The sequence below is a fragment of the Cricetulus griseus genome, chromosome 5 (genome assembly GCF_003668045.3).
Source record: "Cricetulus griseus strain 17A/GY chromosome 5, alternate assembly CriGri-PICRH-1.0, whole genome shotgun sequence".
Lineage (NCBI taxonomy): Eukaryota > Metazoa > Chordata > Mammalia > Rodentia > Cricetidae > Cricetulus > Cricetulus griseus.
In genome coordinates, this window is record NC_048598.1 from 56,555,636 (window position 1) to 56,569,613 (window position 13,978).

The following is a 13,978-nucleotide window of genomic DNA, read 5'->3' on the forward strand; positions in this document are numbered from 1 at the left end:
ACCACAGAGATACTTGCAGATCCATGCCTTTGCTGAACTGTTCACAACAGCCAAGAGACAGAAGTAATCTCTTTGCGCATCCACAGATGAATGGATAGAGAATAACACGGCACACAGACACAATGGCGTTTTATTCTGACATAAAGAAGACCAACCGCTCGCATCGTGTTAAGTGAAATAAGCCACACTCAAGACAGGAGTTCCATGTTTTCTCATGTGTGGAATCTGGGCTAAAATATGAATATACATACATACACACATCAAGGGCACAAAAGTAGACATCTGTAAAAGGTGAGAAAGCGATTTAAAAGGAAGTGTATGTGGCATGAAAGCAGAAAGGAACCTGTGGGGAGGGAAACAAGGAGAGTAGGGGGAGAGGGAGATGGGAGTGTAGCTGGGGGAGAATATGACCAAAGTCCACTGGTATGTATATATGACAATATTGTCTCATAATTTTCATATGCTAAATTAAAAAATCATTTTAAAAATAGTCAAGGAAAGGAACAGGAGAAGAAACAGAGACAGGCAAAGTGGGGAGGCTGCTTGCTAGGTGATGTGTCCGTGCCCTTTCAAACACAGAGGGTGAGGGAACTAAGCTGTGTATTGCAGGAGGCCCCAGGGTGGGGAAGCTGAGGACTGCATTGGACTGCAGAGGGCTTGCAACCTCTAAAACTGAATCTGTCAGTATTCCCAGGGACTTATTACCCCACCATGTGCAGCCATGCAGCCACCGCCCTCTGGCCAGTCTTCTGCCCTTATAGACTTTCGGGGAAGCAGGGAGTGGTGGTGTACTTGGTAGCACTGTGCTGGGGATGCAGCCCAGGGCTGGCAGCTGAGCCTCAGCCCTGAGGTCATCTCTCAGCCTCTGCAAGAAGTGCCTAAGGGAGGTGACTGACTGGCAGGGAAATCGTGTTCATGAAATTAGCCAGGCTAGGTGTTCAGGTGGGTGGTGTCACTTCCCAGGTGCCTTTTTGCTGAGTAGGTCCCAGGGTAGAGGGATAGGACACCGACCATGCCTTCATTTACCTTCTGCTGAGTCCCCAGATTCACTATCTGTTGAGTGGCGCCACAGGGCCAGACACCTGCTACCCTTGCAGGTCTAAGCAATCCCAGGGAACCCCAGCCTCATTGGGCCAAAGCATTTGCTTCCAAGTTCAGATATTTCCAGTGGTTACAAATGAGAAAAGTGGCTGTTCTTTACATTTCTGGAAAGTTTGTTTTATAGCCCCTTCTCATCCCCTCCCCCCACTTCTTCCTTCTCACGGGGAAGACAAGAACGATGCTTCCCTGGAGCATATGTATTGCTTCATTTATCCCCATGTCCCAGAGTGACATATGGGCAGGGCCTATGGCTCCCCAAAGCCAGCAATACCAGGAGAACTATGGGCAAGAATGGTCTCTCTATGTAGGCCACTTTTCTCGGGAAGACCTTTTTATAAGCATGAAGACTCAGTTGGCCTGAAGCTCTGTCTGGTGGGCAGCTTTTTGTGAGATAGGTTCTGCCCAGAGGATGGGAAGATGGTGGGTTTGGGCTACTTGGATGTTGCTGTATTCTTATCAATATACATTGGATTAAAATCATAATGAATGAATATCTGGCACAGTGACTTACTCATGTCTGTAATCCCAAGGATTGGGAGGCTGAGGCAAGAGGACTGCCATGAGTTTAAGGCTTGTCTGGGCTTCGTGATAATTTCAAGACCAGCAAGAGCTACATAGCAAGACCCTGTCTCAGACAATTAATTGACTAAATAAATTGAGTGAAAACAATAACACTAATTCTGGACCTTCCACTATTCTCTTTATACCTGTGTGGAATATCTCAGGATATTGTCACAAGACTCCCTAAGGTGATGGGTTGCCCCACTGACCAGGATCTGAAGCGGTGTGAACAAGGCTGACCAAAGATGTAGTTAGATTCCTATTTTCAAAGTTAGTCTTTTTCCGTAGCTCATGTCTTCAACTACAGCTGCCCAGCTATTGCTTGGATAAAGCAAAAATTCAGATTCCCACCAGATGATGGGTTGAGAAAAAACTCCCAGAGCCCCAGGTCACATGGTTCAGCAGTGCTGAATCTGGAAGCTGGGTCTACCTGGGTCCACCCAGCTGCCTCTTCCACAGAACACTTAGCATATTTGGAAACCCTGTCCAAGATCCCTGCCTGCCCCTCACTTCGTCTGGTTCCATTTCTTATGGGAAACCTCCTTTTTTTTAACCTGTAGCGGCACCACCCAACCCCAACCGTGAGGTGGCTGGAGACACAATCATCTTCCGGGACACTCAGATCAGCAGCAGGGCAGTGTACCAGTGCAACACATCCAATGAGCATGGCTACCTGCTGGCCAATGCCTTCGTCAGTGTGTTGGGTGAGCATGCCCTCATAGTAGTCTCTGTCCACTAGCAGTGGGGTCTTCCTGGGGTAGAGTGATGCCTTTAGGTACATTTTCTTCTCTGGAGCCTGGGCATGCTGGGCAGGCTTGGAGAGGTGTGGAACCTGGAGCTGGGGTTTGTGGGGAGAGTGGAGGACTTGCACTCCACCAAGCAGATGATCACAGGGCTCACTCCATCAGAGAAATTGGGTAGGATGGGCTTCTGAGCGTGGTTGCTGCGCTTCCTGTGCAAGGAGAGGGCCGTGGGAACTGGTGGATACAAGATGCCTCAGGGCTGTGGAGGATCAACTCCAAAACCTGTGGTATAATTAGGGGAAACCCTTTGCAAAAGTCAGTTTGGATGTGGGACAGGTGGTGGACAGGCAGAACCTTACAGCAAGGATGCCCCATCCTTTGACGTTGTAACATGACTGTGGTCTACAAATGTGTTAGGCAGCGTTTATAATGATCCTGGGACACCTGAACCCCAGGGGCTGTAGGTTGGGCAGTTCCCCTTAGATGAGGCTTGTAAAAGAAAGGGGTGGAGAAGGATACCTAGGTGTCTGGAAAGCTGCTCTAAGGGGAAAGCATATTGTGGTGACTCTGGGGAGGAAGAGGAAAGGTTGTGTTCCACACCCACATCGGCAAATTGGCCCTCTGGGATTTCAGATGTGCCCCCTCGGATGCTGTCTCCCCGGAACCAGCTCATCAGGGTGATCCTTTACAACCGGACACGGCTGGACTGTCCATTCTTCGGCTCTCCCATTCCAACACTCCGATGGTAAGTCCCAGGAGACCAGGTCTCCCCAGCAGGAGTCATTTGTCTTTTTTTGCTGCCATCTGCCCTATAGGGATCCTTAAACAGTCAAAGCTGGCCATCTGGGTGAACCCCCATATTGTTCAGAGAGGGGGCAGCTAGTGGCTATAGGAAGAGCCTGCAAAACTCAGGACTCCATGTGTCTGCCTCAAACCCTCCAACCCCCCCTCCCCCGTACCCAGCCATGGACTCTGCTGCTTCCTAGCTCCCTTGGGCCAGTCCTTTCTCAGTATGCTGTGTTCGCTGCTCTATTGTGAGGTTTAAGAATGGGCAAGGAAGCAACCTGGATGGTGGTAACTACCACGTCTATGAAAACGGCAGTCTGGAAATCAAGATGATCCGCAAAGAGGACCAAGGCATCTACACCTGTGTGGCCACCAACATCCTGGGCAAAGCTGAAAACCAAGTCCGCCTAGAGGTCAAAGGTAAGCAAGAAAGTTCACAGGTGAGAGTTCAGGTTGGGCAAGAAGGCTATGCTCACCGGTATCCATGGATGCAATAGGAAATGCCCTGCCTGGGATCTGGTGGGCACCAACATGTCCTCTCAGTGACTCCAGCTGACCTAAGTATGGGAACACTGAGGCAGCTTAGCAGCCTGATCCAGAACCTCACCTGTTTCCCCTCACCACCACTCGCATCACGGATTCTGAGCCAGAGAACTATTTGGGGATTTTGATTACCTCACGCACAGAAACTCCTCACCATTCCTACAGCTAGTCACACTCTGTGTTTGACACCTTAAAGTCAGGCCTGTCACACTACGTGGCCACATTGGGGCTGGTGGGCAGAAGAGGGGTTCATGCCAGCTTTCCGATCATCCTCACAGACCCCACCAGGATCTACAGGATGCCCGAGGACCAGGTGGTGAAGAGGGGCACGACAGTGCAGCTGGAGTGTCGCGTGAAACATGACCCCTCCTTGAAGCTCACTGTCTCCTGGCTGAAGGACGATGAGCCACTGTACATTGGAAACAGGTTTCTGCTCTCCATCTCAATCCCTGGCGCACACTCAGGAGGAAGTTTGCTCTTGCTTTCAGTGTCACGCATGTCATTAGGGGGCTGCTAAGAGAGGTGATGACCTTAATGACCCTTTCCCCAGGGCCAACCCCAGGAACCACTCTTCCTCTCTCTCATCTACCTGTTGCCCTCTCCTTCATCTCTCCTCTCCCATCTGCTCGTTTCCTCATGCCTTCTCTCACTTTTCTTCATCCCTTCATTTATATCTCATTTTCTCTTTTTCCCTTCTCTCTTCTGCGTTCCACACTCCAAGCCTTCCAGCTCTGCTTGTAGTGCCCCTGCTCGCCAGTAGAGGGCAGGTCTGGCCCCAACTACCACATTCAGTGCAATGCTTGAAGATGCTCAGCTCCTAAATCTTCTGGGTGCTTTGACGGTGCCCCATCTGCACCTCGCACACCAGTTCAGACTTTATTTGTGTAAGGGTGGGATTCCAGTGCTGATGGTATTGAAAGGTCCCTGGGTTCTTTTTAATATGCAGTTAGGATTGAGGATCCCTATCTCCCTTTGCTCTCTTCGCTGTCTCTCTTCTAGCAGTAAGGCATCATCCATTCCCAGTCTCACCCAGCTTCATGCAGGGATGCAGCCTGCCTGTATTCACGGGCATCCAGCACCCATTAGAACTGACAGTTCTACTACAATCTTGTCTTGCTCGGGGATGCCCCTCCCTCTGGTGGAAACAGATCAGAGGAGCCCAGGGACAGGGCTCCAAAACTGGTACACAGGACAAAACACATGTAGGGGAAGAGAAGCAACACCAGCCTGTCTTCTGTGTGTCGGGTGATGGTACCCTAATTCTGGGAGTGTGTGCAGAACAAGAAAGGCTCAGAGATGGGTGCAGTGTGGATGCTGAGGAGATCCCATCCACTCTTCTACATCCAGTCACAGTGTTGAGGTGGCACCTACACCCCCCACAGGAGCCATGGCTCTCACCTGGCCCAATCACCTCCTTTGTCTTCCTTCTCACTATCCCCTTGTGGGAAGAAAGTAGCAGCCATGCCCAGTATGGGAGCCACCCCCTGCCAACCTCAGCCTGGCACCTTGCAGGATGAAGAAGGAAGATGACTCCCTGACCATCTTTGGCGTGGCAGAGCGGGACCAAGGCAGTTACACGTGCATGGCCAGCACCGAACTGGACCAAGACCTGGCCAAGGCCTACCTCACTGTTCTAGGTAATGGCGGCCACCCACATCAGCACTGACAACCCTTCTCCCTGCTTCCCAGCAGCCAGAGTAGCTGTGCGCATTGGGTGGTCCCCAGGGCAGTGCCTCGTAAGCAGCAGTCAGGTGTGATGACCTCTTCAGGTCTCTGGATTAGGAAGCCGCCACTCTCAAACAAGCTGAGGAAAATTTGGAGTTCTGTCTCCTGAGTGAGGTCCTTGACCTTCCAACCCCAACCGAAAGGTGTGGAATGGCAGAGAGTGGAGTGATGTCTGCCTCTTCTGCTCTTATCGCTACCTCCACACCACCAAGTTGACGAAAGCCACCCGGAAGCAATGCTAGACCAAGATGGGTGTGTGTTTTGTATATGTGGTGTGTGTGTGTGTGTGTGTGTGTGTGTGTGTGTGTGTGTGTGTGTTTGGTGTGTGTGAATTTGATGTGTGTGTGTATGTGTGTGTTTGATATGTGTAATGTGTGTGCGTGGTATATGTGTGGTATGGTGTGTATGGTGTGTGTGTTTGGTGTGTGTATGTTGTGTGTGTGTGTGTGTGTGTGTGTGTGTGTGTGTGTGTGTGTGTGAATTTGATGTGTATATGTGTGTGTGTTTGATATGTGTAATGTGTGTGCATGGTATATGTGTGATATGGTGTGTATGGTGTGTGTATGTGTTTGGTGTGTGTATGGTGTGTGTGTGTGTGTGTGTGGTGTGTGTGTGTGTGTGTGGTGTATATGTGTGTGCGTGCACATGTGCAAGCACACTTCCACCTCTTCCTCCAGCTTTCTTCTCCTCCCATGCTGCTCCCAGGTTTTAGTGGCTTTTCACACTGGGTCACACACTGAACAAAAGGACATCATCCCTTCTTGTCCATGTGTCCAGGCTGGACTGCAAATACCAAACCATCCTAAACAGAAGGGAAGGAAGCTACCCCTTCCCAATGAAGCAAGTCCTCTGCTATCACCTGTGTCCTGTTCCCTCTCTGAACTCCTGCAGTGGAGGTCACACTCACTGGTCATGATGGGCCCAGATGTGTTAACATATCTGGACAGGAAGAAGCCAGCGACCTCATTCTAGCTCATGGTCAGCTGGGAAGTGGAACTGTCCATGGAAGGGAGAGGACAGCTATGAAAGCCTCATCTATCCATTGCCGTCCTTCTAGAACCTTTAACCCTGATAACCTGCTAACCTGGATAACCCATCTTACTGTTGCAGCTGATCAGGCTACTCCAACTAACCGTTTGGCTGCCCTGCCCAAAGGTAATTTGTACTAATTGGGGGCTCTGGTGCCTGGGGGTGGAATCTTGAGGCGGAATGTGTCTCATGAGAAGACTACATGCAAGTTGGTAGACAACACTCCACCTGCCCCACATGTGACCCCTGGCCCTCAGGCACCCAGAGCCACCTGCCTCCCTGGACTATATCACAACTCTGGCCTGGGCTCCTTCTGCAGGTTGGATTCAGAAGTCTGCACCACCATTAATCTCCTTTCCTTCCACCCCACTTAGCCCTCCCTTGAGGCTCCTGCTGTCTGCCCCTAGCTACACCTCAGAAGTGCCTAATGGCCAGTCAGGAAGGCTGCTTCCTAGATTATCCCCTACAGGCTCATCACTTTATAGCTGCCACACATCACACTGGCATGCATCTATGTACTCCCTCCTCCAACTCCTATACACAAATCTCTCTCTCTCTCTGTCTCTGTCTCTGTCTCTCTCTCTCTCTCTCTCTCTCTCTCTCTCTCTCTCTCTCTCTCTCTCTCTCTCACACACACACACACACACACAATGTGAACATAGTGACTCACTGACTAAGTCCTCCCAGTACCAGCCAAATCATGGAAATAGCTGGTTAAGGGAGGTAAGATGTGGGGGAAATTTGTCTACCTACATTCTATGGCTGGATGACTCTCTTCCAAAGCCAGGACAATAGAAACCACCACCACCACCCCATAAAAAGGCAAGTCCCTCACTCCTGCGTGGATGCCTCTGGCCCCTGCTGTTCTACTCCCTCACTTAATCCAAGCTAAGTCTCCCCCAATGGACATTCTTTGCACCCTCCCGACTTCCTCATCTATCTGCCCTGCTCAGCACTTCAGAGCTCTCCTGGGTTCTGGTCCTCAGAGTCCCGGCAGCCAGAGAAACAAGCAGTACTTGTGAGAAATGAGATGAAGCCCCATACCTCCCTGAGGTCTCTCTCATGAAAGCAGCAGCCTTTCCCCAAAGTGCATGTTCTAAAAGAACAGCCAAAGAAACAGGATGACTTGGCCCCTGTTCCCTCTGCCCTGCCTTGTTCCATAGTCTTTGGGATTCTAGGTTCTTCCTTGTCTCCTGGAGGAAAGGGGGTGGTCCCTGCACTGGCCCTCCAGGGTAAGTTGGGGTTTGATCTGCTGGCAGTATTGACCCGAGCCCCTCAGGGATCTGTCCAGCTCTAGTGTTACCTATCCCAAGGAGAGGGGCTGGCTCTCACTCAGGAGCTCAGAGTGACATCTTTTTCCTCTGCTGCCAGGACGGCCAGACCGACCCAGGGACCTGGAACTCACTGACCTGGCTGAGAGGAGTGTGAGGCTGACCTGGATTCCAGGGGATGATAACAACAGCCCCATTACAGGTCAGTCCAGGGCCCTGTGCTCCAGAGCCAGAGAGAGCTGGTAACATACCAACTTTGGAATAGGACCCCCCAGTGTCTGCTCGCACCCCTGCCTCATGACACATGCATGGAGGCTTTGATTCCCTCCCATATACTGGGAAGACTTCTTCACATGCCACTGTCTGTCTTGGGGAGATGATAAAGATAAATGGAAGCCAAGAAGGATGCGCTTCTAAAGAAGGACTTTGTGACTCCCAAAACAGCTCTGTCCTCCTTGTCCACTCAGACTACGTCATCCAGTTTGAAGAGGACCAGTTCCAACCAGGGGTCTGGCATGACCACTCCAAGTTCCCAGGCAGCGTCAACTCAGCCGTGCTCCATCTGTCCCCGTATGTCAACTACCAGTTCCGAGTCATCGCTGTCAATGAGGTTGGGAGCAGTCACCCCAGCCTTCCATCTGAGCGGTACAGAACCAGTGGTGCACGTGAGTACTTGAGCCCCAGGTGCCCTGAGTTTACACTGACTCTCCCAGCTCCCAGCCGTGGGAACTTCTGCAAGTTACTTGCCTGTCCAAGGCCTGGCTTCCTCGCCTTATTGTAACACATACCTCTCGGGGCTATGGTGAGGGTTCCCACTTGAAAAAGCTGGAGAGTAGAAGCACCAGGTGCCAAGTCTGACGACCTGAGTTTGATCCCAGGTACCCAAATGGTGGGTAGAGATGACCGACTCCCAAAAGTTGTCCTCTGGTCTTCACGCATGCACTATGGCACATGTGAACCCACACATACACATAAATAAATAAATAGATGCAATGTTTAAAAACATTAAAGAAGAAAATGTGTCTTAGGGACCATTCAGTTAGTAAAATGTTTGCTGTGAAGTATGAGGACCTAAATCCAATCCCAGGTCCCCATGTAAAAGGCTGGCATGGTGGCACTCGTATGTAAGCCCAGCACTAGGGGGTTGGGACGGAGGATCTCTGGGTCTTGCTGGTCAGTCATTGGAGCTGAATCACCAAGTTCCAGGTACAGTGAGAGACCCTGTCCCAAAAACTAAAGTGGAGAGTGATCGAGGTGACGCCCAATCACACGTGCACACACAGATACACATGAAAGAAAAAAGAAAATACACGCCAGGCACTAATTGTGGTGCCTGTCACATAATAAGCACACAATAAATCTATTACTGTTAATGGTTCTTTATTATCTGCTCAAAGGGGCAGAGCTGTGGCAGAGGCATACATAAAAAAAAAAAAGATAATCTGGTGTTATGTTGGATTTCTCTTCCTAATACACTAGGATAAGGTTTAAGTTTATGAGCTCACACCAGCTCATGGAGATAGACATGCTTTCTCCAAAACACTGACTATCAGGATAAGCCAGCGTGTCGCAAGACATAGCAGCGGATGATCTGTGAGTTAGCACAATGGCCACCAGAGATGAGGAAAGGTTTATGTTAAGTGCTTTCTGGTAGAGGATTAAATTTAAAAGAAATTATGTCTACTTTGAGGGGTTTGAATCTTAGCTAGGAAGATGTGTCATGCATGGGAGAAAAAGAGTTGGGAGCTGTGAAGAGCCAGCGTACAGAAGGGGGCAGTTAGGTGGGAGGCAAATGGGTGCCCTGGCCTGGCTCAGGTTTGACTTCAGCTTTATCTGTTTGGGTTCCAGCCCCTGAGTCCAATCCCAGTGATGTGAAGGGAGAAGGGACAAGAAAGAACAATATGGAGATCACGTGGACGGTAGGAGTACCTCCCCACCCCACACTCACCAGCAGCAGGCACCCAGGAGCCCCCATTCCTTACTCCCTGGGGCCTTAGAATGTTTCAGACTATCTAACTGATTGGGACCACTGTCCTCTGAGAACCAATCTAGTCTCAGAGCTGAACATTCAGAAGCCAAACAGGACAAGTGCCTAGGAGCAGGAGTTCAGAACAGACATGTGAGCAGAAGTCATCCAATTCCACAGACTACCAAGCTAACAAAATCCATCAAGAAAACCACCAAAATAAACGGTCTGATGTTGAAGGCGGGACTCAGGCTTTGGGAAAGAGAGACATGCAAAACACCAGTGCTGAGCTTGCTGTGTGCTGGCTCTGTGCAGTGGGTTGTTGGAAGCACTGGAGCCTGGGCTAGGTGACTTCCTTCGGGCTAGGACTGTCAACTCCCCCTCTTCACCCTGGCTCCCTGACTACACTTTCCAAATTAAAACTGGAATATGTTTAGAAACTGACTTTTTCTAAACCACTCCTAAAAGCTGGAAATGTAGTCACTGAAGTGGTAACAGTCAGAGCTACATGCTCCTCAGAGTCACCATCAGCCCTGTCACTCTGAAGCCTGGCCAGCCAAGCTCCTTGACCAACAGCTTTGGACTGAACTCGAATTCTGGACAGCTGGCCTGTGGCTCTGTGTGGCCTGCTCTGGGAGCCTGCCTCCTTAGCCGGGTCCTTAGGGTGAATGAGTTCCAGTCATGCAGGTTTGGTAGAGTGAAGTCAGTTCTGGAATTTTGAGCTCCTCAGCGGGAGAGTAGTTTGGTTAGATTGGGGTCCTCTCTCTGACTGGAGATCATGACTGTCAGTCTTTGGCTCCCAGCTCCTTCTGTCTTAGGAGGAATTTTGCCCTAAGTAAAGCATTTGTTCCCCGTGCACCCCAGTGTGGGTGGTGCTTGCAGTCAAAGTGATTTAGTTTCTGGGGAACCTTTTGTCATAGATAATCTGGGAGCTACAGAGTTCCTGGGATTTTAGGCTCTTTGGGGACTCAACAGAGGTAAGGTACCGTCCCCTGTACTGAAAAGGAGCTGGCTGGTGGCAGGCAAGCCTGGGTAGAGTGTTTGGCACAGATGAAGAGGGCAAGCTTTACCAACGCCCTGTCCACCCTGTCTGCCTGTCTGTCTGTCTCTCCCTGCACAGCCCATGAATGCCACCTCTGCCTTTGGCCCCAACCTGCGCTACATTGTCAAGTGGCGACGGAGGGAGACCCGAGAAACTTGGAACAATGTCACAGTGTGGGGCTCTCGCTATGTGGTGGGGCAGACTCCTGTCTACGTACCCTATGAGATTCGAGTCCAGGCTGAAAACGACTTTGGGAAGGGTCCCGAGCCTGACACCATCATTGGTTACTCAGGAGAAGATTGTGAGTATTGGCCCACTTCCCTTCCCCAACAGGGCCCTCGGTGCCAGCCACTTGTAGCCACTCTCTCGGGCTGAGAAACTCAGGATGTGTCGAGGAAGGACAGCTGGTTCCCAAGAGATAGGGCTACCCTACTGTGGCCTAGTACTGTTAGCCTACAGTGCTGTTACTTGTAGCACTGGTAACATCAGGAAGAGAATTGTCTTTTGAACACATCCCCACTTTAGACCAGAACTGAAACTTTACAGCTGTAAAAACTGAGTCTAGAGACAGTCCTGCCCAGGACTGTACAACAGCAAATGGTCAGGCTTGAAAATAGAACCCAGGTCCCCAGGTCCCCAGGTCCCCAGACAGGTTGCTTTACTGCCAAGCCTTGCTGGCACCAAGAAAGAGATCTGGATTGCTGTTTGAATGAGCTATTTAGGTGCTCCAAAGAAGCTGGGTACAGTCTAGGCTCCCATGGCAGGGAAGCCATAGTCAGTGAAGTCTACAGAGAACCAACCAGAGTTCTCCTGACCCACCATCTCCCAGCATTCAAGAACTGTTCCCAGCCCTTGGAATTGAACATGATATTGGATTTTCGTAGGAAGCTGAGCCTGAACAAACCAACGTTCTGGACCTGTATGTGAAAGTGTGGGCATGGCCTCTGTGCTTGGTCCATCAACATCAGTCCCACAGCTCCTGGGCAAAACAGAGTATTGTAGAGTCAACTAGACTTAGCAGTTGGGTCTGTTTCTGATACAAGCAGAGATGGAGGGATTGGTGGGGTGAGCAGAGGAAGGGACACAGGAGGCAAGACTGGGCTCCAAGAAAGGCCAGTGATCCCTGAATGGTGAGGAGGGACACAGTGAGGACCAAGTCCCAGGAGCAGTCATGGATGGAGCCCACAGGAAATTAACAGAGAGGCCTATCCCAGTCCTCTACAGTGGAAGTTACTTCCCTGCAAAAGTCTAGTGGGGGCTGCCAGTCAGTGATTTGGGGCTTTCTGGATGAACCCATAGTTTCCACTATATCTGTCCACCCTGGGGCCTGTGTATCATTGCAGTAGCTTTGTTTTGGTTGCAGAGCAGGGGTCACAGAGCTATGTTTCTTTTCTGAACGAAATTAGCGGCATCTCCTGTCTGCAGATAGTGTTTCTGTTGGCACACTCAGAATTGGTTATTGAAAATATATGAAGATTATTAGAGGGAAATAGTAAGGTCTCAGAGCCTCGAGAGTAACCAGAACCTGTGATTTCCCTTTGAGCCTCAAAGAGGCAGGGGACACATGAGTCACCACCGCTTGTGAGTATTACCCTAGGAGCTGTGGCCATGGGCAGAGGAGCATAGCACTGTCAACCTGCAGTCCTGCAGAGAAAGCCAGGGGAAGCAATGTCCACTCCCCCTCTACTCTTACCCTGGCACCTCATGTTGGCACCTCCTATTGGCCAAGCTCCTCAAGAAGCCTGAGGAAAATGTACTGGGCTGATAAAAGAGCAGCCTCTTAGGCTACAGAACAGTGGGACAGCTAGAGAATGAAAAGGAAGGTAGATAATCCTAGAACTTGAGTGCCACAAATAATTGTTCTATTCACCTAGATCGTCACCCTCTAGCTCTGAGACTTCACTGTTGTCTGGAGTACCCAGTATGCAGTAGAGTGGAGGTATAGGCTGTCAGAATACATCAGAGGGGACCTTTGAACCCAAGAGCCAACCTTGCCTGTATAACCAGCTCTCTGTCCCTACATATTGCAGATCCCAGAGCTGCACCCACTGAAGTTAAAATCCGAGTCATGAACAGCACGGCCATCAGCCTTCAGTGGAACCGGGTCTACTCTGACACGGTCCAAGGCCAGCTCAGAGAGTACCGAGTGAGGAGGCCAGCCCCCAGCCCCACCTAACCACCTTCTCGCTAACCAGGGCACGGGGCAGCAGCCGCATGTGTAGGGGATCTCGAAGGGGTCCTAGGAATACTCATGGCATCTAAAGTTGATTCAAGATGATTTCTGAAATTCAAAATTACCCACTGGGGAACGTATACATTCACACATAGATTTATGTATATTATACATATGTTCGTGTTTCACCCAGCAGCAGGGACATGTTCTGAGAAATGCATCATTAGGCAATTTTGTCATTGTGCCAGCCTCATGGCTCGTACTGAGACAAACCTAGCTGATAGAAGCCTCAGCATGGCCACTTACTTCAGTCAACACACACAGCAAGCTTAAGACATGTGAGGCTGTTGCCAATGTAACGCTGGAAACTGTTTTACAGTAAGCTGCATTTTCTAAATAGGATAAAAAGTACAAAGTAGGGGGGTTAGAGAAATGGCTCAGAGGTTAAGAGCACTGGCTGCTCTTCCAGAGGTCTTCAGTTCAATTCCCAGCAGCCACATGGTGGCTCACAACCATCTCTAATGAGATCTGGTGCCCTCTGCTGGCCTATAGGGATACATGCAGGAAGAACACTATACATAATAAATCAACCTTTAAAAAAGACAAAAGTATAAAGTGGGGCCTAGGGGCATAGCTCAGTGGTAGAGTGCTTGCCTAACACTCATGAACCTGGGTTCAATTCCCAGCACTACAAAGGCAGATTGAGAGTGCTGAGTAAATACAAAACTTGGGATAGTATTATAAATGCGTAAACCAGTAACCTGGTGGTGTTCATTACTAAGCAGTCCAATTGTATTGCTATGATTTTGTGATTGGCAGCCCAGTAGACCTTTTATACACAGCTCCACCACACCTATAGTGTAATATGACATCATGGTGGCTACAACACCATCACTAGGTGAAATAATCTTATGGGACCACTGTTCTATTGTGCACATTCCCTTACTGGCAGAACATCACACAGCTCAATACTAGATGAACACATGTGGTGTATTGAAGGTCCAGCTCAGCTAGACCTCCTTAGGAGGATGCTGGGTC

General features: G+C 50.0%; 1 protein-coding gene across 7 annotated transcripts in view; it reads left to right on the forward strand.

Moving 5' to 3' along the window:
• Positions 1-13,978, forward strand: part of Nfasc (neurofascin) — a 75,556-nt gene that overhangs the window by 32,689 nt on the left and 28,889 nt on the right. For 3 of the 7 annotated variants that reach the window (XM_035445239.1, XM_035445240.1, XM_035445241.1), the window contains 10 exons: positions 2,223-2,366; positions 3,039-3,150; positions 3,445-3,611; positions 4,013-4,160; positions 5,247-5,371; positions 7,860-7,961; positions 8,227-8,424; positions 9,608-9,678; positions 10,846-11,068; positions 12,798-12,913. In XM_035445239.1, coding sequence (XP_035301130.1) covers positions 2,223-2,366; positions 3,039-3,150; positions 3,445-3,611; positions 4,013-4,160; positions 5,247-5,371; positions 7,860-7,961; positions 8,227-8,424; positions 9,608-9,678; positions 10,846-11,068; positions 12,798-12,913 — 1,406 coding nt within the window. Of the gene's footprint in view, positions 1-2,222; positions 2,367-3,038; positions 3,151-3,444; positions 3,612-4,012; positions 4,161-5,246; positions 5,372-6,569; positions 6,615-7,859; positions 7,962-8,226; positions 8,425-9,607; positions 9,679-10,845; positions 11,069-12,797; positions 12,914-13,978 lie in introns of all 7 variants that reach the window. The other 4 variants (XM_035445236.1, XM_035445238.1, XM_035445237.1 and 1 more) reach the window with 3 other exon arrangements.